Source organism: Tachyglossus aculeatus, chromosome 6, assembly GCF_015852505.1.
Source record: "Tachyglossus aculeatus isolate mTacAcu1 chromosome 6, mTacAcu1.pri, whole genome shotgun sequence".
NCBI classification, from domain to species: Eukaryota; Metazoa; Chordata; class Mammalia; order Monotremata; family Tachyglossidae; genus Tachyglossus; species Tachyglossus aculeatus.
Genome location: NC_052071.1, coordinates 34,883,521 through 34,911,199, shown reverse-complemented (window position 1 = coordinate 34,911,199; position 27,679 = coordinate 34,883,521). Strand labels below are relative to the sequence as shown.

Genomic DNA, 27,679 nt, shown 5'->3' with positions numbered 1-27,679 from the left:
AGCTGGGATGTCAGCCTACCTCCGCTGGTCCTGTGCTGGGAGAGACATCGGATGGCTTTCCGATGGGCTTCTAGACTGTGAGCCCGCTGTTGGGTAGGGACTGTCTCTATATGTTGCCAACTTGGACTTCCCAAGCGCCTAGTACAGTGCTCTGCACACAGTAAGCGCTCGATAAATACGATTGATTGATTTCCTCTTTCTAGCCGTGGCTCTCCGGCCCATCCTTGGCATCTCCCGGTGCCCGTGTCTTTCTGCCTCGCTCTGAGCCTGCTGTTGGGTAGGGACCGTCTCTATATGTTGCCAGCTTGTACTTCCCAAGCGCTTAGTCCAGTGCTCTGCACACAGTAAGCGCTCAATAAATACTTAAATACTTAAATGAATGAATGAATGAATGTGTTCTCCTCCGGCAACGCTTCCGCTTCTTCTTTCCCTCTGTCTCGGCCTCTCTCCTCACCCGTCCCTCTGCGTCTCCGGGTCCTGCCCCTCCCTTTGTTTCTCCTTCTCCCTCTCCGTCGTCCCTCTGGTCCTGGGGCATTCATTCATTCATTCATTCAATCGTATTTATTGAGTGCTTACTGTGTGCAGAGCAATGGATTAAGCTCTTGGGAAGTACAAATTGGCAACATTCATTCAATCAATAGTATTTATTGACAGCTTACTGTGTGCAGAGCACTGTACTAAGCACTTGGGAAGTACAAGTTGGCAACATATAGAGACGGTCCCTACCCAACAGCGGGCTCACAGTCTAGAAGGGGCAGAGACTGAATGAATGTATGTGTTCTCCTCCGGCCACAGCTTTGTCTTTCCAGCTGCCTCTCGGCCTCTCTCCTCGCCCGTCCCTCTGCGTCTCCAGGTCCTGCCCCTGCCTTTGTTTCTCCTTCTCCCTCTCCGTCATCCCTCTGGTCCCGGGGCAGAGACTGTCTCTCCCTTTGTCCCCGGCCCAGTTTGGTGCCTTCCCCTCGGTCTGGGGTCCCTCTGTGTGTCGGGGCAGGGCGTAGACTGTGAGCCCACTGTTGGGTAGGGACTCTCCCTATATGTTGCCAACTTGTACTTCCCAAGCGCTTGTACAGTGCTCTGCACACAGTAAGCGCTCAATAAATACGATTGATTGAGCGTCTAGATGTTGCCAACTTGGACTTCCCAAGCTCTTAGTGCAGTGCTCTGCACACAGTCAGCGCTCAATAAATACGATTGAGTGAATGACCTCGGCCTCGTGTGAGCCCACGGTTGGGTAGGGACTGTCTCTATATGTTGCCAACTTGAACTTCCCAAGCGCTTAGTCCAGTGCTCTGCACACAGTAGGCGCTTAATAAATATGATTGATTGATTGACTGAGTGTCTAGATGTTGCCAACTTGGACTTCCCAAGTGCTTAGTGCAGTGGTCTGCACACAGTCAGCACTCAATAAATACGATTGAATGAATGACCTCAGCCTCGCGTGAGCCCACGGTTGGGTAGGGACTGTCTCTATATGTTGCCAACTTGTACTTCCCAAGTGCTTAGTCCACTGCTCTGCACACAGTAAGCGCTTAATAAATATGATTGATTGATTGACTGAGTGTCTAGATGTTGCCAACTTGGACTTCCCAAGCGCTTAGTGCAGTGCTCTGCACACAGTCAGCGCTCAATAAATACGATTAGTGAATGGCCTCGTGTGAGCCCACTGTTGGGTAGGGACTGTCTCTCTATGCTGCCAACTTGGACTTCCCAATTGCTTAGTGCGGTGCTCTGCACACAGTAAGCACTCAATAAATACGACTGATTGATTGAGTGTCTAGATGTTGCCAACTTGGACTTCCCAGGCGCTTAGTGCGGTGCTCTGCACACAGTCAGCGCTCAATAAATACGATCGAATGAATGACCTCGGCCTCGTGTGAGCCCACTGTTGGGTAGGGACAGTCTCTATACGTTGCCAACTTGTACTTCCCAAGCGCTTAGTCCAGTGCTCTGCACACAGTCAGCGCTCAATAAATACGATCGAATGAATGACCTCGGCCTCGTGTGAGCCCACTGTTGGGTAGGGACAGTCTCTATACGTTGCCAACTTGTACTTCCCAAGCGCTCAGTCCAGTGCTCTGCACACAGTCAGCGCTCAATAAATACGATCGAATGAATGACCTCGGGCTCGTGAGAGCCCACGGTTGGGTAGGGACCGTCTCTATACGTTGCCAACTTGTACTTCCCAAGCGCTTAGTACAGCGCTCTGCACATCTTTTAGACTGTGAGCCCACTGTTGGGTAGGGACTGTCTCTATATGTTGCCAACTTGGACTTCCCAAGCGCTTAGTGCAGTGCTCTGCACACAGTCAGCGCTCAATAAAGACGACTGATTGATGGATTGATCCCCGTCCCCCCCCTACGCGGGCCCAGCGGCGGCCACGTGCTCCCAGCAACTGCCAGAGCCCCGGCGGACTACAACTCCCGGCATGCCCCGCTCGGCCCGGGCCGCTTCCATCCCTCCTGAGGGGACGGGGGGGGACGGGGTGCTTCCCCCGCTCCGCTCCTCCCTCTGGGTGCCCGTTTGGGGGTGGCAAGACCTCCCTGAAACTGTAAAAACGTTTTAAATGGGTCAGAGGGGCAGAAGGAGCGGGTGTTTCGGGGCAGGCGGCGGAAGTGCGGTCTGTTTTCCCGCGTCCCCCCCCCGCGGATCGGAGATGGTTCGGTCCGGTCCCACCCTCGGCCCCTCCCACCTCGGGTTGGGTGGTTAGGCCCGCAGGCCTCGCGCGCGGTCGAAATCTCCTCAGCGGTGACGACGACGACGACGGCGTCTACGACAGCGGCGGCTACTGCTGAGACGCTCCCGGGGGATCAGGAGGAGGCCTCGGTGGCACCGACCCGGCGGAGGGGGTGAGGGCCCCCCTTTCCGAGGCCATTTTGGGGCTCCCCATCGGGGACCCCCCCCACCACCGGGATCATCAGCATGATTCCGTTATTTACTAAGCGCCTACGCCGTGCCAAGCACTGTTCTGAGCGCTGGGGAAAATGCAAGGTGATCAGGTGGTCCCATGATGGGCTCTCCCACTCTTCATCCCCCTTTTCCAGAGGAGGGAACTGAGGCCCAGAGATGTGACTTGCCCCAATCAATCAATCAATCAATCGTATTTATTGAGCGCTTACTGTAAGCGCTCAATAAAGTACAGTCCAGTGCTCTGCACATAGTAAGCGCTCAATAAATACGATTGATGATACAAGTACAGTAAGCGCTCAGTAAATACGATTGATGATCATCATCATCAATCGTATTTAGTGAGCGCTTACTATGTGCAGAGCACTGTACTAAGCGCTTGGGAAGTCCAAATTGGCAATACATAGAGACAGTCCCTACCCAACAGTGGGCTCACAGTCTAAAGTCTAAGCGCTCAATAAAGTACAGTCCAGTGCTCTGCACATAGTAAGCGCTCAATAAATACGATTGATGATGATGGTACAAGTACAGTACTGTACAAGTACAGTAAGCGCTCAATAAATACGATTGATCATCATCATCAATCGTATTTACTGAGCGCTTACTATGTGCAGAGCACTGTACTAAGCGCTTGGGAAGTACAAATTGGCAATACATAGAGACAGTCCCTACCCAACAGTGGGCTCACAGTCTAAAGTCTAAGCGCTCAATAAAGTACAGTCCAGTGCTCTGCACGTAGTAAGCGCTCAATAAATACGATTGATGATGATGGTACAAGTACAGTACTGTACAAGTACAGTAAGCGCTCAGTAAATGCGATTGATGATCATCATCATCAATCGTATTTATTGAGCGCTTACTACGTGCAGAGCACTGTACTAAGCGCTTGGGAAGTACAAATTGGCAATACATAGAGACAGTCCCTACCCAACAGTGGGCTCACAGTCTAAAGTCTAAGCGCTCAATAAAGTACAGTACAGTGCTCTGCACATAGTAAGCGCTCAATAAATACAATTGATGATGATGATACAAGTACAAGTACAGTACTGTACAAGTACAGTAAGCGCTCAATAAATACGATTGATGATCATCATCATCAGTCGTATTTATTGAGCGCTTACTATGTGCAGAGCACTGTACTAAGCGCTTGGGAAGTACAAATTGGCAATACATAGAGACAGTCCCTGCCCAACAGTGGGCTCACAGTCTAAAGGCTAAGCGCTCAATAAAGTACAGTCCAGTGCTCTGCACATAGTAAGCGCTCAATAAATACGATTGATGATGATGATACAAGTACAGTACTGTACAAGTACAGCAAGCGCTCAGTAAATGCGATTGATGATCATCATCATCAGTCGTATTTACTGAGCGCTTACTATGTGCAGAGCACTGTACTAAGCGCTTGGGAAGTACAAATTGGCAATACATAGAGACAGCCCCTGCCCAACAGTGGGCTCACAGTCTAAAGTCTAAGCGCTCAATAAAGTACAGTCCAGTGCTCTGCACATAGTAAGCGCTCAATAAATGCGATTGATGATGATGGTACAAGTACAGTACTGTACAAGTACAGCAAGCGCTCAGTAAATGCGATTGATGATCATCATCATCAATCGTATTTACTGAGCGCTCACTATGTGCAGAGCACTGTACTAAGCGCTTGGGAAGTACAAATTGGCAATACATAGAGACAGTCCCTACCCAACAGTGGGCTCACAGTCTAAAGTCTAAGCGCTCAATAAAGTACAGTACAGTGCTCTGCACATAGTAAGCGCTCAATAAATACAATTGATGATGATGATACAAGTACAGTACTGTACAAGTACAGCAAGCGCTCAATAAATATGATTGATGATCATCATCATCAATCGTATTTAATGAGCGCTTACTATGTGCAGAGCACTGTACTAAGCGCTTGGGAAGTACAAATTGGCAATACATAGAGACAGTCCCTACCCAACAGTGGGCTCACAGTCTAAAGTCTAAGCGCTCAATAAAGTACAGTACAGTGCTCTGCACATAGTAAGCGCTCAATAAATACGATTGATGATGATGATACAAGTACAAGTACAGTACTGTACAAGTACAGCAAGCGCTCAGTAAATACGATTGATGATCATCATCATCAATCGTATTTAGTGAGCGCTTACTATGTGCAGAGCACTGTACTAAGCGCTTGGGAAGGACAAATTGGCAATACATAGAGACAGTCCCTACCCAACAGTGGGCTCACAGTCTAAAGTCTAAGCGCTCAATAAAGTACAGTACAGTGCTCTGCACATAGTAAGCGCTCAATAAATACGATTGATGAAGATGGTACAAGTACAGTACTGTACAAGTACAGCAAGCGCTCAGTAAATGCGATTGATGATCATCATCATCAGTCGTATTTATTGAGCGCTTACTATGTGCAGAGCACTGTACTAAGCGCTTGGGAAGTACAAATTGGCAATACATAGAGACAGTCCCTACCCAACAGTGGGCTCACAGTCTAAAGTCTAAGCGCTCAATAAAGTACAGTACAGTGCTCTGCACATAGTAAGCGCTCAATAAATACGATTGATGATGATGATACAAGTACAGTAAGCACTCAGTAAATACGATTGGTGATCATCATCATCAATCGTATTTATTGAGCGCTTACTATGTGCAGAGCACTGTACTAAGCGCTTGGGAAGGACAAATTGGCAACATATAGAGACAGTCACTGTACTAAGCGCTTGGGAAGTCCAAGTTGGCCATATCTAGAGACAGTCCCTACCCAACAGTGGGCTCACAGTCTAAAAGGGGGAGACGGCGAACAAAACCAAACATACTAACTAAATAAAATAAACAGAATAGATATGTACAAGTAAAATAAATAGAGTAATAAATATGTACAAACATATATAGATATATACAGGTGCTGTGCGGAAGGGAAGGAGGTAAGATGGGGGGGGTAGAGAGGTAAGAATCAATCAGTCGTATTTATTGAGCGCTGACTGTGTGCAGAGCACTGGACTAAGCGCTTGGGAAGTCCAAGTTGGCAACATATAGAGACAGTCCCTACCCAACAGTGGGCTCACAGTCTGAAAGGGGGAGACGGAGAACAAAACCAAACATACTAACAAAATAAAATAAATAGAATAGATATGTACAAGTAAAATAAATAAATAAGTAGCATAATAAATATGTACAAGCATATATACAGGTGCTGTGGGGAAGGGAAGGAGGTAAGATGGGGGGGGATAGAGAGGTAAGAATCAATCAATCGTATTTATTGAGCTCTTACTGTGTGCAGAGCACTGTACTAAGCACTTGGGAAGTTCAAGTTGGCGACATAGAGAGACAGTCCCGACCCAACAGTGGGCTCACAGTCTGAAAGGGGGAGACAGAGAACAAAACCAAACATACTAACAAAATAAAATAAATAGAATAGATATGTACAAGTGAAATAAATAGAGTAATAAATATGTACAAACAGATATACACATATACAGGTGCTGTGGGGAAGGGAAGGAGGTAAGATGGGGGGGATAGAGAGGTAAGAATCAATCAATCGTATTTATTGAGCGCTTACTGTGTGCAGAGCACTGGACTAAGCGCTTGGGAAGTACAAGTTGGCAACATAGAGAGACAGGCCCTACCCAACAGTGGGCTCACAGTCTATAAGGGGGAGATGGAGAACAAAACCAAACATACTAACAAAATAAAATAAACAGAATAGGTATGTACAAGTAAAATAAATAAATAAATAGAGTAATAAATATGTACAAACATATACAGGTGCTTTGGGGAAGGGAAGGAGGTAAGATGGGGATAGAGAGGTAAGAATCAATCAATCGTATTTATTGAGCGCTTACTGTGTGCAGAGCACTGTACTAAGCGCTTGGGAAGTACAAGTTGGCCACATATAGAGACAGTCCCTACCCAACAGTGGGCTCACAGTCTAGAAGGGGGAGACGGAGAACAAAACCAAACATACTAACAAAATAAAATATACAGAATAGATATGTACAAGTAAAATAAATAAATAAATAGAGTAATAAATATGTACAAACATATACAGGTGCTGTGGGGAAGGGAAGGAGGTAAGATGGGGTGATAGGTAAGAATCAATCAATCGTATTGAGCGCTTACTGTGTGCAGAGCGCTGTACTAAGCGCTTGGGAAGTACAAGCTGGCAACATCTAGAGACAGTCCCTACCCAACAGTGGGCTCACAGTCTGAAAGGGGGAGACGTAGAACAAAACCAAACATGCTAACAGAATAAAATAAATAGAATAGGTATGTACAAGTAAAATAAATAAATAAATAGAGTAATAAATATGTACAAACAGATATACATATATACAGGTGCTGTGGGGAAGGGAAGGAGGTAAGATGAGGGGGATGGAGAGGGGGACGAGGGGGAAAATGGGGTGGAAGACTGTGAGCCCCACTTGGGGCAACCTGCTTACCTTGTAACTACCTCAGCGCTTAGAAAAGTGTATAGCATATAGTAAGCACTTAAATACCATACTTTATTATTTCTTAGTTTGGGGGTCCCAAAAGGAATAAGGTGAGGTGGGGGAGTGTTGCAATTTGAGGAGTTCAGCATCTCTAGTCTGTTGCTACAATAGCTCCCTCCCTCTCTTTCTCCCCCCACTCCCTAGGTCAGAGTAGAGAGAAGATAATAATAATAATAATAATGGCATTTATTAAGCGTTTACTATGTGCAAAGCACTGTTCTAAGCACTGGGGAGGTTACAAGTTGATCAGGTTGTCCTACGGGGGGCTCACAGTCCTCACCCCCATTTTACAGATGAGGCCCAGAGAAGTGAAGTGACTTGCCCAGAGTCACCCAGCTGACAATTGGCAGAGTCGGGATTTGAACCCATGGCCTCTGACTCCAAAGCCCAGGCTCTTTCCACTGAGCCACACTGCTTCTCCGAGACTGGATGAGACTGGATCGTTACTGGGACCCCCGGGGCAGACGAGAGGGAGGATGAAGCAGCGTGGCTTAGTGGAAAGAGCCCAGGCTTTGGAGTCAGAGGTCACGGGTTCAAATCCCGGCTCCGCCAACTGTCAGCTGTGTGACTTTGGGCAAGTCTCTTCACTTCTCTGGGCCTCAGTTCCCTCATCTGTAAAATGGGGTTGACTGTGAGCCCCCTGTGGGACAACCTGATCACCTTGTAACCTCCCCAGCGCCTAGAACAGTGCTTTGCACATAGTAAGTGCTTAACAAATACCACCATTATTATTATTATTATTATTATTATGAGGCTGGAATGTTGCCGGGACTCCCTGAATTTGCCTTTCGGTTACCAGACTCGCAACTGGACTCGGGGTGGTCTGCTTCTATCCCAACTGGTTTCACTGGAGGCCAGGGGGAGGGGAAGGGAGGAGGGAGAGGACTTGTGTGCTTCAGCTCAGGCTGGAGTAATTCCAGATGAAGTTTGTTTTCTCAGGATTTGACTACAGTAATAATAATAATAATGGCATTTATTAAGCGCTTACTACGTGCCAAGCACTGTTCTAAGCACTGGGGAGGTTACAAGGTGATCAGGTTGTCCCACGGGGGGCTCGCAGCCTTAATCCCCATTTTCCAGATGAGGTAACTGAGGCCCAGAGAAGTGAAGTTATGTATTTATATTTATTCTATTTATTTTACTTTAATATGTTTTGTTTTGTTGTCTGTCTCCCCCTTCTAGACTGTGAGCCCGCTGTTGGGTAAGGACCGTCTCTAGATGTTGCCAACTTGGACTTCCCAAGCGCTTAGTCCAGTGCTCTGCACACAGTAAGCGCTTAATAAATACGACTGAATGAATGAATGAATGAATGAAGTGACTTGCCCAAAGTCACCCAGCTGACAAGTGGCGGAGCCCGCGTTTGAACCCATGACCTCTGGCTCCCAAGCTCGGGCTCTTTCCTCTGAGCCACGCTGGTACTGTACTGTTTCTAAGGCCACCGCGCTACTACTTTTTAGCATTTTCAATCAATCAGTCATTATTTATTGAGCGCTTACTGTGTGCAGAACACTGTACTAAGCGCTTGGGAAGTACAAGTTGGGATGATTTCAAAGAACCATTGCCAGGGAAAGGGAAGGGATGGTGACCTAACTAAAGTGCAGGAAGGAGAAAAGGTCTGGCCCCAGCCCCGGGTCCCTTCCTGCCTCAGTTTCTTCGTTCACCTGGGTTTCACCCAAGGAAATCCTGGTTTTTAAGGGTCTATTAATGATGCTGCCTTGGTGGGGTTCAGCCTGTCCATGACATAGCAAGCCGGAATCCGAGCCCCAGGAGCTGGGGAAGAGAGCGGCAGGAAGTCATCTCCCCCTTCTAGACTGTGAGCCTGTTGTTGGGTAGAGACCGTCTCTCTATGTTGCCAACTTGGACTTCCCAAGCGCTTAGTACAGTGCTCTGCACACAGTCAGCGCTCAATAAATACAATTGAATGAATGAATGAATCTCCCAAAGGATAGAGTTTCTGTCTCGCTTCCCAGACTGAGCCCCCTCGTTCCCCTCTCCATCCCCCCCCGTCTTACCTCCTTCCCTTCCCCACAGCACATGTATATTTGTATATATGTTTGTACATATTTATTACTCTATTTTACTTGTACTTATCTAGTCTATTTTATTTTGTTAGTATGTTTGGTTTTGTTCTCTGTCTCCCCCTTCTAGACTGTGAGCCCACTGTTGGGTAGGGACTGTCTCTATATGCTGCCAACTTGTCCTTCCCAAGCGCTTAGTACAGTGCTCTGCACACAGTAAGCGCTCAATAAATACGATTGATTGATTGATTCTCTGAGCCTGTTTCCTCATCTGTAAAATGGGGATTAAGACTGTGAGCCCCACATAGGACAACCTGATCACCTTGTATCCCCCCCCACAGCGCTCAGAACAGTGCTTTGCACGTAGTAAGTGCTTAATGAATGCCATCATTATTTATTTATTATTATTATTATTGAGCACCGACGGTGGGCGGAGCACTGGACTGAGCGCTTGGAAAGCAGAATTGGGCAAGAGAGAGAGAGAGCCGGGCCCGACCCAACAGCGGGCCCGGGGGTCTGGAGCAGGGCCGGGCCGGGGTGGTCTTCTAGCCTGTGAGCCCGCTGTGGGGTAGGGACCGTCTCTAGATGTTGCCAACTTTTACTTTCCAAGCGCTTACTACAGTGCTCTGCACACAGTAAGCACTCAATAAATACGATTGAATGAATGAATAATCATCATAATATTTCGTAGGTGCTTATTATGTATCTAGACTGTGAGCCCGCTGTGGGGTAGGGACCGTCTCTCTATGTTGCCGACTCGGACTTCCCAAGCGCTTAGTCCAGTGCTCTGCACACAGTAAGCGCTCAATAAATACGATTGAATGAATGGGTAGGGACCATCTCTTGATGTTGCCGACTTGTCCTTCTCAAGTGCTTAGTACATTGCTCTGCACACAGTAAGCGCTCTTCTAGACTGAGAGCCCGTTGTTGGTTAGGGACCGTCTCTCTAGATTGCTGACTTGTGCTTCCCAAGTGCTTAGTACAGTGCTTTGCACACAGTAAGCGCTCTTCTAGACTGAGAGCCCGTTGTTGGGTAGGGACCGTCTCTCTAGATTGCTGACTTGTGCTTCCCAAGCGCTTAGTACAGTGCTCTGCACACAGTAAGTGCTCAATAAATACGATTGAATGAATGGGTAGGGACCATCTCTTGATGTTGCCGACTTGTCCTTCTCAAGCGCTTAGTACATTGCTCTGCACACAGTAAGCGCTGTTCTAGACTGAGAGCCCGTTGTTGGTTAGGGACCGTCTCTCTAGATTGCTGACTTGTGCTTCCCAAGTGCTTAGTACAGTGCTCTGCGCACAGTAAGCGCTCTTCTAGACTGAGAGCCCGTTGTTGGGTAGGGACCATCTCTCTAGATTGCTGACTTGTGCTTCCCAAGCGCTTAGTACAGTGCTTTGTACACAGTAAGCGCTCTTCTCGACTGGGAGCCTGTTGTTGAGTAGGGACCGTCTCTTTAGGTTGCCGACTTGTGCTTCCCAAACGTTTAGTACAGTGCTCTGCAAACAGTAAGTGCTCTTGTCAACTGGGAGCCCGTTGTGGGGTAGGGACCGTCTCTTTAGGTTGCCGACTTGTGCTTCCCAAGTGCTTAGTACAGTGCTCTGCACACAGTAAATGCTCAATAAATACGATTGAATGAATGGGTAGGGACCGTCTCCTGATGTTGCCGACTTGTCCTTCCCAAGCGCTTAGTACAGTGCTCTGCACACAGTAAGTGCTCTTCTAGACTGCGAGCCACTTGTGGGGTAGGGACCGTCTCTAGGTGTTGCCGACTTGTGCTTCCCAAGCGCTTAGTCCAGTGCTCTGCACACAGTAAGCGCTCTTCTGGACTGTGAGCCCGTTGTTGGGTAGGGACCGTCTCTAGGTGTTGCCGACTTGTCCTTCCAAAGCGCTTAGTCCAGTGCTGTGCGCACAGTCAGCATTCAGTCAATCCGATGGAGTGAATGAATCCGCACATCCGCCAAGCTCGCTCTCTTCCTCCCTTCAAAGCCCTCCTGAGAGCTCACCTCCTCCAGGAGGCCTTCCCACACTGAGCCCCCTCCTTCCTCTCTCCCTCCCCATCCCCCCCACCTTACCTCCTTCCCCTCCCCACAGCACCTTTATCTATGTATATATGTTTGGATGTATTTATTACTCTATTTATTTTATTTGTCCATATTTATTCTATTTATTTTATTTTGTTAGTATGTTTTGTTTTGTTGCCCGTCTCCCCCTTCTAGACTGTGAGCCCGCTGTTGGGTAGGGACCGTCTCTAGATGTTGCCAACTTGTCCTTCCCAAGCGCTTAGTCCAGTGCTCTGCACACAGTCAGCGCTCAATAAATACGATTGAATGAATGAAGAGCCCGGGCTTTGGAATCAGAGGCCATGGGTTCAAATCCTGGCCCCGCCGCTTGTCAGCTGGGTGACTGGGCGAGTCACTTCACTTCTCTGGGCCTCAGTTCCCTCCTCTGGAAAATGGGGATTCATTCAATCATATTTATTGAGCGCTGACTGTGTGCAGAGCACGGACTAAGCGCTTGGGAAGTCCAAGTTGGCAACATACAGGGACGGTGTCTACCCAACAGCAGGCCTAGAAGGGGGATTAAGATTGTGAGCCTCACATGGGACAACTTGATCACCTTGTATCCTCCCCAGTGCTTAGAACAGTGCTTGGCACATAGTAAGCGCTTAACAAATCTAGAAGGGGGATGAAGATTGTGAGCTCTCCATGGGACAACTTGATCAGCTTGTATCCTCCCTAGCGCTTAGAACAGTGCTTGGCACATAGTAAGCGCTTAACAAATCTAGAAGGGGGATGAAGAGTGTGAGCCCCCCATGGGACAAGTTGATCACCTTGTATCCTCCCCAGCGCTTAAAACAGTGCTTGGCACATAGTAAACGCTTAACAAATCTAGAGGGGGGATGGAGATTGTGAGCCCCACATGGGGCAATTTGATCACCTTGTATCCTCCCCAGCGCTTAGAACAGTGCTTGGCACATAGTAAGCGCTTAAATCTAGAAGGGGGATGAAGACTGTGAGCCCCCCATGGGACAACCTGATCACCTTGTATCCTCCCCAGCGCTTAGAACAGTGCTTGGCACATAGTAAAAGGGGGATGAAGATTGTGAGCCCCACATGGGACAACTTGATCACCCTGTATCCTTCCCAGTGCTTAGGATGGTGCTTGGCACATAGTAAGCGCTTAAGAAATCTAGAAGGGAGATGAAGAGTGTGAGCCCCCCATGGGACAACTTGATCACCTTGTAAATTCCCCAGCGCTTAGAACAGTGCTTTGCACATAGTAAAAGGGGGATGAAGATTGTGAGCCCCACATGGGACAACTTGATCACCCTGTATCCTCCCCAGTGCTTAGGATGGTGCTTGGCACATAGTAAGCGCTTAAGAAATCTAGAAGGGGGATGAAGAGTGGGAGCCCCCCATGGGACAACTTGATCACCTTGTAAATTCCCCAGCGCTTAGGACAGTGCTTGGCACATAGTAAGCGCTTAAGAAGTCTAGAAGGGGGATGAAGATTGTGAGCCTCACATGGGACAACCTGATCACCTTGTAATCAATCAATCAATCAATCGTATTTATTGAGCGCTGACTGTGTGCAGAGCACTGGACTAAGCGCTTTGGGAAGTACAAGTTGGCAACATCTAGGGACAGTCCCTACCCAACAGTGGGCTCACAGTCTAAAAGGGGGAGACGGAGACCAAAACCAAACATACTAACAAAATAAAATAAATAGAATAGATATGTACGAGTAAAATAAGTAAATAAATAGAGTAATATATATGTACAAACATATATACAGGTGCTGTGGGGAAGGGAAGGAGGTGAGGAGGGGGAGAGGAAGGAGGGGGCTCAGTGTGGGCAGGCCTTCTGGAGGAGGGGAGCTCTCAGCAGGGCCTTGAAGGGAGGAAGAGAGCGAGCTCGGCGGGTGGGCAGAGGGATTGGGGGCATTCCGGGCCAGGGGGAGGACGTGGGCCGGGGGTCGACGGCGGGACAGCGCTCAATATATACGATTGATTGATTGATTGACAGGTGAGAACGAGGCCCGGTGAGGAGATGAGCGGCAGAGGAGCGGAGGGTGCGGGCTGGGCTGGAGAAGGACAGAAGGGAGGGGAGGGAGGAGGGGGCCAGGGGATGGATGGATGGACAGCCTGGAAGCCCAGGAGGAGGAGTTTCTGCCTGATGCGCAGGTTGATTGGGAGCCACTGGAGATTTTTGAGGAGGGGAGTGACATGCCCAGAGCGTTTCTGGACAAAAACAATCCGGGCAGCACGGTGAAGTATGGATTGAACAATGGTTTGCAGTCTCTATATGTTGCCAATTTGTGCTTCCCAAGCGCCTAGTACAGTGCTCTGCACATAGTAAGCGCCCAATAAATACGACTGATGATGATGATGATGATGATAGTAAGCGCTTAAGAAATGCCATTCTTCTTGTGCTGAGTGAGCGAGCGAGCGAGCGAGCGAGCGGTTGGCGGAGGGGGCGGGCCTTCCGGTTTTCCGGTTGTGTCGGGGGGCGTTCCCGGGGGCCGGGCCGAGCCGGGCCGGGCCGGGCCTTGGGGGTTTTGTTCCGGGCCGCGCCGCGCCGCGCCCGTCGCCATCTTGTGCCCGGGCCCCGGCCGAGCGGACGGCGGCTCGGCGGACCCTCACCGGGGCCGGACCCCGGAGGACCCCGCCAGGACCGCGGACCGGCCCGGGACACCCTGCTCACCGGGGACCGTCTGGACAACCGCCATTGGTAACCAACCCAGCCCCATCCCCTCCCCATCCCCATCCTCCTCCTCCTCCGGGGACAAAGGGGCCGGCCCCCAGAAGAAGGAGAAATGGCAACGGCGAAGCTCTTACCATGTTAATCCAATCAATCGATCAATCACGGTGAAGCTCTTACTACGTTAATCCAATCATCAATCATATTTACTGAGCGCTTACTATGTGCAGAGCACTGGACTAAGCGCTTGGGAAGGACAGATTGGCAACATCGAGAGACGGTCCCTACCCAACGTTGGGCTCACAGTCTAAAATCGATCAATCGTCTTGATTGAGCGCTGGCCGTGCGCGGAGCACGGGCCTAAGCGCTTGGGAAGGACAAGTTGGCACCATCTCCCCCTTCCAGACTGTGAGCCCACTGTTGGGTAGGGACTTGGACTTCCCAAGCGCTTAGTCCAGTGCTGTGCACACAGTAAGCGCTCGGTAAATACGATTGATTGATTGACTGTCTCTAGATGTTGCCAGCTTGGACTTCCCAAGGGCGTAGTACAGTGCTCTGCACGCAGTAAGCGCTCAATAAATACGATTGATTGATTGACTGTCTCTAGATGTTGCCAGCTTGGACTTCCCAAGCGCTTAGTACAATGCTCTGCACGCAGTAAGCGCTCAATAAATACGATTGATTGATTGATTGACTGTCTCTAGATGTTGCCAGCTTGGACTTCCCAAGCGCTTAGTACAGTGCTCTGCACACAGTAAGCGCTCGATAAATACTATTGATTGATTGACTGTCCCTAGATGTTGCCAGCTTGGACTTCCCAAGCGCTTAGTACAGTGCTCTGCACACAGTAAGCGCTCGATAAATACTATTGATTGATTGACTGTCCCTAGATGTTGCCAGCTTGGACTTCCCAAGCGCTTAGTGCAGTGCTCTGCACATAGTAAGCGCTAAGTAAATACAATTGATTGATTGATTGATTGTCGCTATATGTTGCCAGCTTGGACTTCCCAAGCGCATAGTCCAGTGCTCTGCACACAGTCAGCGCTCAATAAATACGATTGATTGATTGATATAGAATTCACTGCTCTGGGCCGCAGTTCCCTCATTTGGAAAATGGGGGTGAATAATAATAATGATGACATTTATCAAGCGCTTACTATGTGCAAAGCACTGTTCTAAGCACTGGGAGGGATACGAGGTGAAGATGAAGCCCGGGAGCCCCCCTCCGTGCGACCACCTAGTCCCCTTGGAACCTCCCCAGCGCTCAGAACAGGGCTTGGCACATAGTAAGCGCTTAATCAATGCCATTATTATGATGATGATGTGCAAAGCACCGTTCCAAGCGCTTTGGCTGTGTTGCGAACTTGTACTTCCCAAGCACTGTGCACACAGTAAGCGCTCAATAAATACGATCGAATAAATGGAGGGGGGGGATACGAGGTGATCAAGTGGTCCCACGTGGGGCTCCCGGCCTTCACCCCCATTTTACAGGTGAGGGAACTGCGGCCCAGAGAAGTGACGCGACTTGCCCAAGGTCACACAGCAGTCATGTGGCAGGGCAGGATTCGAACCCATGACCTCCGACTCCCAAGCCCGGCTCTTTCCACTGAGCCACGCTGCTTCTCTACCTGCCCCGGAGGGAGCCAAGCAGGCGGAAAACCGGCCCCGAGGGACCCGGTGGGCCCCAGGGGCCCCGCTTTCCGTCCCGAGCCCCCCGCGGGAGCCGGGCCGTTGTTTACGTGACCAGAAGAGGCTGGTGGGGCGGTCCAGTATATTCCCCTAGGGCCGGGAGACACCCCCGGACCTGCCCCTGTAGCCCGCGGCCACCGACAGTAGAAAGCCGAGTGACTTTGGGCAAGTCACTTCACTCCTCTGGGCCTCAGTTCCCTCATTTGGAAAATGGGGATGAAGACCGGGGGCCCCCCCCCACCGTGGGACAACCTGATCACCGTGGAACCTCCCCAGCCCTTAGAACGGTGCTTGGCACATAGTAAGCGCTTAATAAATGCCATTATTATCAGAAAGGGGACCGGAGACCCCGTGAGGCGGCGTTGGGGTGCCCTGCCCGGCCTAGCGGCTCACCTTCCTTTGCTCATAATAACAGCGTTCATTCATTCATTCATTCAATCGTATTTATTGAGCGCTTACTGTGTGCAGAGCACTGGACTAAGCGCTTTGGAAGTACAAGTTGGCAACATAGTTGGTATTTGTTAGGCGGTTGTTATTTGTTAAAGCGCTTACTCCGTGCCAAGCGCCGTTCTGAGCGCGGGAGTGGGGTGGGGATACAAGGTCATCAATGTGGCTCAGTGGAAAGAGCATGAGCTTTGGAGTCAGAGGTCATGGGTTCAAATCCCGGCTCCGCCATGTCAGCTGTGTGACTTTGGGCAAGTCACTTCACTTCTCTGGGCCTCAGTTACCTCATCTGTAAAATGGGGATTAAGACTGGGAGCCCCCTGTGGGACAACCTGATCACCTTGTAACCTCCACAGCACTTAGAACAGCGTTTTGCACATAGTAAGTGCTTAATAAATGCCATCATTATTATTATTATTATCAAGGTTGTCCCACGTGGGGCTCACCGCCTTCATCCCCATTTTGCAAATGAGGGAACCGAGGCCCAGAGAAGCCAAGTGATTTGCCCAGAGCCCCCCAGCTGACAAGTGGTGGAGCCGGGATTAGAACCCGTGACCTCCGACTCCCAAGCCCGGGCTCTTCCCACTGAGCCGCGCTGCTTCTCCGCTCATCCCTTAGAATTCCTTTCCTCCCGGCCCCTAAGGCAGGGAGCTCTGGGGTGGGGATGGGGGCCGGGGGGATTTTCTGGGCCATTTGGGGGGATTTTCTGGGGCCTTTTGGACGGGCAGGTGGGAGGCTGTGAGATGATTGTTTAGCGAGGCCTGGGACCGGGCCTTCCCGTAGCACGGCTATGTAGACGGGAGGGAACCGAATGCCCCCTGACTCCAGGAGGCTTGGCTCTGGGGTGTCTCGAGAGGCCTTTCTCCCCCTTCTTTTCACCTCTCCTCCTCCCGTCCCTGCATTCTTGCCCTGACCCGGAGGAGGAGGGTCGGAACGGGAGAAGGATGGGCGAGACCCAAGATGGGTTGGCAAGAGAGTAGTTTGACCAGAACCGGGACCGAAGCCGGCGCGAGGGGCGGGCGCAGCAGCGGGTCCCGAAGGGCACCGTGAGCGACGCCCCTTTCCCAGAGCCGTAGGAGAGGAAATGTAATCTCCAGGGTCCCGTCCGCCTGCTGCCGTTGGAACCGGAAAGTTTTCCCTCCGGCGTCCTTTGGTGCTCCTAGATGACCGCACGGGAAGGCGCCCGGGCTTTAAGACGGAGCCGTCCTCCGTCCGGGAGTTCCTGGCGCCAGTGGGTGGTGGCGGAATTTTTCAGCTGCAGTCTCGCTCCCTCGGTGGATGGGGAGGTGCACGGCGCTGGCACATCCCACTTCTCGGGAAGGGAAATGGCAGCCCTGCCCTGCCCTGCCCTGCCCTGCTCGGCCCGTCACGCCGCCCTCGGTGCCCCCTCCTTCCTCCCGAGAGCTCAGTGCTAGGCTTGGTTACGTTCTGGTCCTGGGGCTTTCGGCCCGTAAATCTGTCTTCCTCCTCCCCGAGGAGGAGCTGAGGGGAAAGACTGGCTGCTCCCGCTCCCCGGGTCAGGGAGGGTGGTGGGGCCGCAGGGTTTGCTGCAGCAGACAGACAGACGGGTACACACGCGCGTGCGCGCGCGTGCCCAGATTGCCCTCTGGAGAGCCAAACCGAAGCGGCCAAGCCGGCCGAGGCCAGTTTCATGTTACGCGTTCCGGCCGACTGGGCGGGGCGGCCGCCTCTGCGGGAAAGGGGCTCGGGATTTCTCGTCGTCGTCGCCGCCGTCGGGGACCCAGAGGGCCGGCCTGAGGTCGGAGGAGAGGCAGGAGGCTGTTGGGCTCGGGGAAGCGGCTCCGTGGCCCCTCCGGCCAGGGCTTAGGGCGGCCTTTCCCACAGGGAGTTCCCCGGCCTGGCCGTTGGAGCAGTCGCGTCCGTCCGCCCGCCCGCCCGCCGTCCGTATCCAGAGGGCCGGACGCTGGCTCTGCCACGGTGTTGCCGACTGGCCAGGTCAGGGCTGGGCCGGGCTCCCGGCGGTGATGTCAGACTAGCCGGGCCTGGGAGGGGAGGAGGGAGTGATTCACTCGTCCTGACTCAGGGCCGAGCCGCACCTGCCCGACCTCCCCACGATCCCTGAGGCTGGAACACAGCTCTCTTCCCTCCCTCCGACTCCCACCGGACCCTCCTCCACCCCACCACCCTCTCCCGGAGTATTCCCGGGCGTCACGGACCCCAGAATCCAAGCTCACCGAGGGCACCGGGGGTGGGGTGGGGTCTCTCCGGGGTCGGAGTGGGGAAACCCGGGTCTGAACCGCCCCTTCCTTCTCCCAGATGTCCAGCTCGCCGCTGTCCAAGAAGCGTCGCGTGTCCGGGGCTGACCCTAAGCCAGGTTCTAACTGCTCCTCCGTCAACGCCGTACCTTCTGACGTGCCTCCGGCGCCTGCCAACGTGAGGGACCCCCCCCCCCGCCCCTTCTTCCTCCCAGGGTGGGCTTGTTCTTGGCAGCGTCTGCCTGGGTGGCGGCAGGACCCGGAGACCTGATCTGGGTCCCTGGTCGCCCTCCCCCTCCAGATGTGCCCGGGTGTTGGGGGAAGGGGACCCGCGTACCCCGCACACCCACTTCTCGGCCCGCCCCACCCCTCTGTCCGCAGGGAATGGCGAAGAACGGGAACGAAGCCGACATCGATGAGGGCCTCTATTCCCGGCAGCTGTAAGGATTGGGGACCGGTGGGGGGAGAGGAGGTGGGGGTCTGGCTCAAGGCGAGGGGAGGAAGGGCGGAATGGGTTCAGGGGCTGGGGAGCGCCCGGCTCTGCCGGGTATTCCCCCCCAGAAGATTGGGGTGCCGACCCTCCCCTCCAGACTCCCGTTTTCCTGGGCCTCCCCCCCGCCAGGTACGTGCTGGGACACGAGGCGATGAAGCGGCTGCAGACGTCCAGCGTGCTGGTGTCCGGGCTGCGGGGTCTGGGCGTAGAGATCGCCAAGAACATCATCCTTGGCGGGGTCAAGTCTGTGACTGTGCACGACCAGGGTGCGGCACAGTGGGCTGACCTCTCTTCCCAGGTACGTCACCAGTCTCTCCCCCCTGGCTCCACGGGACTCCCGGGCGGCGGGAGGTGGGGGGCGAGGACCCTGGGGACCTTGCAGCAGACCAGGCCCGTCGTGCCACTGTAATCTCTCCGCCCCCCTGCTCCAGTTCTATCTGCGGGAGGAGGACGTGGGCAAGAACCGAGCCGAGGTGTCCCAGCCGCGCCTGGCCGAGCTCAACACCTACGTCCCCGTCAGCGCGTACACGGGCCCCCTCACCGAGGAGTACCTCAGCGGCTTCCAGGTACGGGACCTTCTCCCCGGCGCCCTTGAAGCTTTCAGACGCTCCCTCTCCTTTCCCTAAGACCCTCAGCAGTTTGCCAGCAGAACCGCCCTGACCCGGCCCCTTTCATTCATTCAAGGCCCTACTGAGAGCTCACCTCCTCCAGGAGGCCTTCCCACACTGAGCCCCTTCCTTCCTCTCCCCTTCGTCCCCCTCTCCATCCCCCCATCTTACCTCCTTCCCTTCCCCACAGCACCTGTATATATGTTTGTACATATTTATTACTCTATTTTACTTGTACATATCTATTCTATTTATTTTATTTTGTTAGTATGTTTGGTTTTGTTCTCTGTCTCCCCCTTTTAGACTGTGAGCCCACTGTTGGGTAGGGACTGTCTCTATATGTTGCTAACTTGTACTTCCCAAGCGCTTAGTCCAGTGCTCTGCACACAGTAAGCGCTCAATAAATACGATTGATGATGATTCATTCAATCGTATTTATTGAGCACTTACTGTGTGCAGAGCACTGGACTAAGCGCTTGGGAAGTACAGGTTAATAATAATAATAGTAATGGCATTTATTAAGCACTTACTATGTGCAAAGCACCGTTCTAAGCGCTGGGGAGGTTACAAGGAGATCAGGTTGTCCCACAGGGGGCTCACAGTCTTAATCCCCATTTTACAAATGAGGGAACTGAGGCACAGAGAAGTGAAGTGACTTGCCCAAAGTCACCCAGCTGACAATCGGCAGAGCCGGGATTGGAACCCATGACCCCCGACTCCAAAGCCCGGGCTCTCTCCACTGAGCCACGCGGCTTCTCGTGGCAAGTTGGCAGCTTCCTTCCAGCTCCCCCGCCGGCGTTAACCCAGTCCTTCCACGTCCCAGCCCTCGCGTCGCTTACGCCTCCCTTCCCGCCGGCACCGGACCGAGAGCGCCCGCCGGAAGAGCGGGGAAAGCCCGGGCCCGGGAGCAGTCCGCCACCCCCCCCCCCTCCCCCACGACCCCTCACCGTGGCCTCGTTGCTAATTCCCCGGCCCCCTGTCCCAGGTGGTGGTCCTCACCAATTCCGCCCTGGAGGAGCAGCTGCGCGTGGGCGACTTCTGTCACAGTCGGGGCATCAAGCTGGTGGTGGCTGACACCCGAGGACTGTTTGGGTAAGTCCCTCCGGTGCCCGGGCGCTTGAGTTTGACACCCGGCTCGGCCAGCTGCCGGGTCTTCCCGCCTGGCAGTGCCCCTTGGTGGGCGGAGGGGGGGCACGGTCGGGCATCCCATCCCATCCCATCCCCTCCCATCCCATCCCATCCCCTCCCCTCCCATCCCATCCCATCCCATCCCCTCCCATCCCATCCCGGGCCCGGCCCGTGACTCGGCACTAAGGTCCGGCTGGGCCCAGGCAGGCCGCGGTAGCCGGCCCGGCTCCGGGGGCGACGGGAGAAAGGAGCGGATGGTTGGGGGCCGGAGTGGAGGAAGGAGGGACCGCCCCTGACCCGCCCCTCCCTTCCTCGCCACGCACAGCCAGCTTTTCTGTGACTTCGGGGAGGAGATGATCTTGACAGACTCCAACGGCGAGCAGCCGCTCAGCGCCATGATCTCCATGATCACCAAGGTGAGGCTTGGGGCCGGAGGGCCGGGGCTGGGGGGGATGCGATGTCATCTTCATCATCATCAATCGTATTTATTGAGCGCTTACTATGTGCAGAGCACTGTACTAAGCGCTTGGGAAGTACAAATTGGCAACATATAGAGACAGTCCCTACCCAACAGTGGGCTCACAGTCTAAAAGGGGAGACACAGAACAAAACCAAACATACTAACAAAATAAAATAAATAGAATAGGTATGTACAAATAAAATAGAGTAAAAAATATGTACAAACATATATACATATATACAGGTGCTGTGGGGAAGGGAAGGAGGTAAGATGGGGGGGATGGAGAGGGGGACGAGGGGGAGAGGAAGGAAGGGGCTCAGTCTGGGAAGGCCTCCTGGAGGAGGTGAGCTCTCAGCAGGGCCTTGAAGGGAACTTTCCACATAGTAAGCGCTTAATAAATGCCATTATTATTATTATTACTCTCCCAGGCGTTTAGTACAGTGCTCCGCACAGAGCAAGTGCTCAGTAAATACGACAATGAACGAATGGGGTCAGGATCACTCTGGGAGTTCCCGGCAAGGGGCTGCAGATGGGAAAGTAGAGGTTGAGGGACAGCCAGAAGCCTAGACCGTGAGCTGGGGTGTATCAGGAGCCCCGGATGGAGGGCTGTTTCTCCAATGGGCCCTCTCCCTCCGCCTTGCGCCCAGGACAACCCGGGCGTGGTGACTTGCTTGGACGAGGCTCGGCACGGCTTCGAGAGCGGAGACTTCGTGTCTTTTACGGAGGTCCAGGGCACGAGCGAGCTCAACGGTTGCCCGCCGGTGGAGATCAAAGTCTTGGGTGAGCCGGGGCGGGGGGCGCGGCCTGGGTCCCGACCGGCGGACGGAAGGGCTTGGGAGGGGGCTCGGAGAGCGGCGTCGCGACGCCCTCTCCTCCTCCTCCTCCCCCGTTCCAGGGCCCTACACCTTCAGCATCTGTGACACCACCAAGTTCTCGGACTACGTCCGCGGGGGCATTGTCAGCCAGGTCAAAGTGCCCAAGAAAATCAGCTTTGTGAGTCCTCGTCGGGGCTGCTGGGGTCACCTGTGCTCGGGGGCGGGGCGAGGAGCCGGCGTGGAGGGCGAGGGGTGGGTGGGCGGGAGCGGCCGAGTGAGACGGGGTTGTCATCCAGCCCCTAACACCACGCTTTCTTCCTCCTCCTCCTCCTCCTCCCAGAAATCCCTGTCAGCCGCCCTGGCGGCACCAGACTTCGTGATGACGGACTTTGCTAAGTTCTCCCGTCCAGCCCAGTTGCACGTGGCCTTCCAGGCCCTCCATCAGTTCCGCAAGCAGCACGGCCGCCTCCCCCGGCCCCGTCACCGGGTGCGGAGAGCGGGGCGGGCCGGGCCCGGGGGCGGAGGGGCGGAGGGGCGGACGGGCCGCGGGGAAGGGGGAGACGGCGGCAGCGGCGGCGGCCGAGACTGACCGCCCTCCTCCCTCCAGGCCGACGCCGAAGAAGTGGTGGGCCTGGCTCGGACGGTCAACGCGGCTGCCCCGCCCGCGGTGCGGCAAGAGGCGCTGAGCGAGGACTTGGTGCGGCAGCTGGCCTACATGGCCGCCGGAGACCTGGCTCCCGTCAACGCCTTCATCGGGGGGCTGGCGGCCCAGGAGGTCATGAAGGTAAAACGGGCCCCCTCCTCCCCCTTTCCTCTGCTCCCCTTGCGCCTCGGCAGCCCTTCCCTCAAGGTGGCCGGCCGGCGACTGAACCGCCGACCCCTCGGGGCCGGACAGCGGGCCACCGCTCTCCGAGGTGGCGAGGGAGGAGGCGGCCTGGGTTTCCCGAAATCCAGGCTCGTTTTATTATATCCCTCCCTCCCCGGATCCCGGGCAGGCTTCTCCCAACCTGTGCCCGTGCCCTCTCCCTCCTGGCAGGCCTGCTCGGGGAAGTTCATGCCCATCATGCAGTGGCTTTATTTCGACGCTCTCGAGTGTCTGCCCGAGGCCGGGGACGCCCTGACGGAGGAGAAGTGCCGCCCGGTGAGACTGCCGGGACAGCGGTGGCGGGGGGCTACGTCGGAAGGTGTCGGTGCGGGGGGGGTGTCCCCGGACTCGGCCTCCCATCTGACGGGCTCCTCCCCGCCCTGCAGCGCAACGACCGCTACGACGGCCAGGTGGCCGTGTTTGGGTCTGACCTCCAGGAGAAACTGGGCAAGCAGAGGTACTTCTTGGTGAGTGAGCGACCGTCGGCCGGCCGTCTGTGCCCTCGGTCTACCCCCGGCCCCGCGGGTGCCGACTGACTCCCCGTCGGCCTCGTTTCCCAGGTCGGGGCGGGAGCCATCGGCTGCGAGCTGCTGAAGAACTTCGCCCTGATAGGACTGGGCTGCGGGGAGGGCGGTGACGTCACCGTCACCGACATGGACACCATCGAGAAATCCAACCTGAACCGCCAATTTCTCTTCCGCCCCTGGGACGTCACGGTGAGCGGCGGGCGGCGGCGGGGCGGGGGTCCGGGAGGAGGGGCGGGCCGGCCCGGCTGACCTCGGAAGGCTCCCGCAGAAAATGAAGTCGGACACGGCGGCGGCGGCCGTGCGGCAGATGAATCCTCAGATCCACGTGACCAGTCACCAGAACCGGGTGGGCCCCGACACGGAGCGGGTGTACGACGACGACTTCTTCCAGGGGCTGGATGGCGTGGCCAACGCGCTGGATAACGTGGATGCCCGTGAGTGCGGAGGGCGGGACCCCCCTGGGGGGGCGGGGACCGTGCCGGGGGTCCGAGTCGGACCTGAGCCGGACCCCCGCCTCCCAGGCATGTACGTGGATCGGCGTTGCGTGTACTACCGGAAGCCGCTGTTGGAGTCGGGTACCCTGGGCACCAAAGGCAACGTGCAGGTGGTGATCCCCTTCCTGACCGAGTCGTACAGTTCCAGCCAGGACCCCCCGGAAAAATCCATCCCCATCTGCACCCTCAAGAACTTTCCCAACGCCATTGAGCACACGCTGCAGGTACAGGGGGAGACGGGGGTGGCGGGGGGTGGCGGGCCCTCGAGGACCAGAGCGGCGGGGGGAGCGTCTGGAGGACGGTTGCTGAGCTCAACTCTCCCCCGACAGTGGGCCCGAGATGAGTTCGAAGGCCTCTTCAAGCAGCCGGCAGAGAACGTCAACCAGTATATCACGTGAGCGTCCCCGCCCCGCCGGTTTCCGCCGTCCTTCCGGAGAACGACGGAGCGCCGGGTACCCCGTACCCGGCTCTGTCGCGCCAACCCTGCCACCCTTTGCTCGCTCTCGTGCTGCGATCGACTTGGCGAAGGCAGCCGGGATGTCAGTTCCGCAGCGGCGGCGGGGCTCTGTGACCGCCGCCCATCGGCTCCGCTCCCCCCACCTGAGCCCAAGGGAGCGGCTGGACCCTTCCAGCTTTCTCACTGTGCCCCCCCTCCCTTCCCTTTTAATAAGGCCCCGGTTGCCAATGGCTGTCGGATTTCATCCTGCCTCCCAGTAGATCGCACGCTCTCTGAGGTGCCCGTCACTCCCCGTTCTGCCCCCCGAGCGTGTTGAAGCCGATGGACTGTGTAAACGGATGAAAAATGTGGGAGGGCAGAAGGTCGCGTGACGATTGTGGTGTTTAAGCCCTCATTGTGGGCCGAGCCCCTTAGGGTGAGGCGCAGGGTCTCACTGGCCGCGGCGGGCCCGGGCCACGTCCGTCGGGCAGATGCGGAAAGCTCCCGGGAAGAGCGGGAGTCCTGCCTCTGAGCTGCAGTACCCTCCACCCCTACCCCGCATATGCGGTTCATTCATTCATTCATTCATTCATTCATTCATTCATTCATTCATTCATTCAATCGTATTTATTGAGCACTTACTGTGTGCAGAACACTGTACTAAGTGCTTGGGTAGTACAAGTTGGCAACATATAGAGATGGTCCCTACCCAACAGTGAGCTCCTGACCTCTCTTTCGCTCTCTCGGGAAGAGCCTCTGAGCTGCAGTACCCTCCACCCCCACCCCCCATACACGGTTCATTCATTCATTCATTCATTCATTCATTCATTCAATCGTATTTATTGAGCGCTTACTGTGTGCAGAACACTGTACTAAGCGCTTGGAAAGTACAAGCTGGCAACATCTAGAGACGGTCCCTACCCAACAGTGGGCTCCTGACCTCTTTCTCTCTCTTTCTCTCGCTCTCTCGCTCGTTCCCCAGAGACCCCAAGTTTGTGGAGAGGACGCTGCGGCTGGCGGGGACCCAGCCCCTGGAAGTGCTAGAGGCCGTGCAACGCAGCCTGGTGCTCCAGCGTCCCCGTGGCTGGGCCGACTGCGTCGCTTGGGCCTGTCACCATTGGCACGCCCAGTACAGCAACAACATCCGCCAGCTGCTCCACAATTTCCCCCCGGAGCAGGTACTGGGGCGCCGGGGCAGCCGCGAGGGAGGCCGGGCGGGGGGCACGGAGCCGGGGAGGATGCCAGCCCGACTCCTTCCATCCTCGCAGCTGACTAGTTCAGGCGCTCCCTTCTGGTCCGGACCCAAGCGCTGTCCCCACCCGCTCACCTTTGACTCCAGCAACGTGAGTGTGCGGTGACCGGGCAGGAGCGGACCCCCGGGCGCAGGGTGGGGCGGGATTTGGGCGGGGGGGTGCCTCCGGGCGACCCTCCTCCTCCTCCTCCCCCGTCACCGCCGTCTCCTGTGCCCGCAGCCCCTGCACTTGGACTACATCATGGCCGCCGCCAACCTGTTCGCGCAGACGTACGGGCTGCCCGGCTCCCAGGACCGGGCGGCCGTGGTGGGGCTGCTGCAGGCCGTCCGCGTCCCCGACTTCACCCCCAAGTCCGGGGTCAAGATCCACGTGTCCGACCAGGAGCTGCAGAACGCCAACGCCTCCGTCGGTGCGGACTCCGGGGTCCGGTCCCCGCGGCCGGGGGGTGAGGGGTGGGCCCTCGCCCCCGCCCCGCGGCCCTGACGTCCCCCCCGTTTGCCGCGTCTCCCAGATGACAGCCGTCTGGAGGAGCTCAAGGCCACGCTGCCCAGCCCGGAGAAGCTGTCTGGCTTCAAGATGTTTCCCATCGACTTCGAGAAGGTACGGGGGGGACGGGGGAGCCCCTGGGTGGTGTTCAGGGGGACGGGACCCGGGACCGACGGAGCCGCCGGCCGCTGCCCTCTCGCAGGACGACGACACTAACTTCCACATGGACTTCATCGTGGCCGCGTCCAACCTGCGAGCCGAGAACTACGATATCCCTCCTGCCGACCGGCACAAGGTGAGGGGGCGTCCCTTTATTCCGCCGTCTCTTGGCGGCCCCTTCTGTGCCCCCCGAGCCCCCCGCCGCCGACACACACGGCGGATCGCGCCGTCTGTTCCTTGCAGAGCAAGCTGATCGCCGGGAAGATCATTCCGGCCATCGCCACGACGACGGCAGCCGTGGTGGGGCTGGTGTGCCTGGAGCTGTACAAAGTGGTGCAGGGCCACCGGCGGCTGGAAGCCTACAAGAACGGCTTCCTCAACCTGGCCCTGCCCTTCTTTGGCTTCTCGGAGCCCATCGCCGCCCCTCGCCACAAGGTATCCCGGACCCCCCCCGGGGCCGGTGGGGCGGAGGGCAGGGGAGAGGCAACGGGGCGGGGGCTGGAGAAGAGCTGACCGGTGTGTCCGCGCGGGCGGCTTTTCAGTACTACGAGCACGAGTGGACGCTGTGGGACCGCTTCGAGGTGAAGGGGCTTCAACCCGGTGGGGAGGAGATGACTCTCAAGCAGTTCCTGGATTATTTCAAGGTGAGGGGTTGGGGGGCAGGGTCCGGCCACCTCGCTCGAGAAGTGGCGTTTCTCAGTGGCAAGAGCCCGGGTTTGGGAGTGGGAGGTCATGGGTTCTAATCCCTGCTCCGCCCGTTGTCAGCTGTGTCACTCTGGGCGAGTCGCTTCACTTCTCTGGGCCTCAGTTACCTCCACTGGAAAACGGGGATGAAGACCGTTGAGCCCCCCCCGTGGGATGACCCGATCACCTTGTAACCTCCCCGGCGCTTAGAACGGTGCTTTGCACATAGTAAGCGCTTAATAGATGCCATCATCATCATCATCGCCTTGACCTTTCTCTCTCCCCTTCCTGTGCGTCCCACTCAGAATGAGCACAAGCTGGAGATCACCATGCTGTCCCAGGGAGTCTCCATGCTTTACTCGTTTTTCATGCCGGCTGCTAAGCTCAAGGAGAGGCTGGATCAACCGTGAGTAGGGGAGAGGGGCCGGGAGGCTGGGGGTCCCCGGCGCCGTTGGCCGCAGCTTCCTCCCCACCGCCCGCAGGATGACGGAGATCGTGAGCAAGGTCTCCAAGAAGAAGCTGGGCAAACACGTGCGGGCGCTGGTGTTGGAGTTGTGCTGCAACGACGACAACGGCGAAGACGTCGAGGTGCCCTACGTGCGCTACACTATCCGTTGAGCTCCCCCCCTCCCCGGATCCCCCCGACCCGTGTCTCTTCACTGACCCCCCCGCTCTCCTCCCCTCCCCCCTCGTGCGTGGGGCCGCTCCCCAGGGCCGGGCCAGCGGGCAGGGCCCCCCCCCCCACCCCGGGGGGACGCGGTGGCTTTCTACTGTTTGGAAACCGAAGAAGAAATAAAGAATTACGGCCGGAG

The 27,679-nt window shown here is 55.3% G+C and overlaps 1 protein-coding gene across 4 annotated transcripts; it reads left to right on the top strand.

Moving 5' to 3' along the window:
- Positions 1-2,732: 2,732 nt before the first annotated feature.
- UBA1 (ubiquitin like modifier activating enzyme 1) lies at positions 2,733-27,679 on the top strand. Of its 4 annotated transcripts, none has more exons than XM_038747930.1 (27): positions 2,733-2,846; positions 18,089-18,199; positions 18,521-18,637; positions 18,841-18,899; positions 19,082-19,250; positions 19,384-19,518; positions 20,546-20,652; positions 21,014-21,104; positions 21,796-21,928; positions 22,044-22,141; positions 22,304-22,450; positions 22,571-22,747; positions 23,000-23,104; positions 23,215-23,295; positions 23,389-23,544; positions 23,624-23,789; positions 23,877-24,073; positions 24,179-24,243; positions 25,268-25,463; positions 25,554-25,628; positions 25,758-25,947; positions 26,050-26,138; positions 26,227-26,319; positions 26,427-26,618; positions 26,726-26,827; positions 27,173-27,273; positions 27,350-27,679. In XM_038747930.1, the coding sequence occupies exons 3-27, from the start codon at positions 18,521-18,523 to the stop codon at positions 27,483-27,485; spliced, it is 3,177 nt and encodes a 1,058-aa protein (XP_038603858.1). In that variant the 5' UTR covers positions 2,733-2,846; positions 18,089-18,199; the 3' UTR covers positions 27,486-27,679. The 4 variants fall into 4 exon arrangements, with proteins under 4 accessions (XP_038603858.1, XP_038603860.1, XP_038603857.1 ...); XM_038747929.1 differs by lacking the exon at positions 2,733-2,846 and adding an exon at positions 14,010-14,140; XM_038747932.1 differs by lacking the exon at positions 18,089-18,199.

What these genes read in the sequence shown, in the direction of transcription:
- UBA1 (XM_038747932.1), top strand. Translation starts at nt 18,521, where the DNA reads ATGTCCAGCTCGCCGCTGTCCAAGAAGCGTCGCGTGTCCGGGGCTGAC. An exon ending in GAACGCCAACGCCTCCGTCG is followed by an intron (nt 25,948 to 26,049) that starts GTGCGGACTCCG and finishes CGCGTCTCCCAG; the next exon opens with ATGACAGCCGTCTGGAGGAG. An exon ending in CTCCTGCCGACCGGCACAAG is followed by an intron (nt 26,320 to 26,426) that starts GTGAGGGGGCGT and finishes TGTTCCTTGCAG; the next exon opens with AGCAAGCTGATCGCCGGGAA.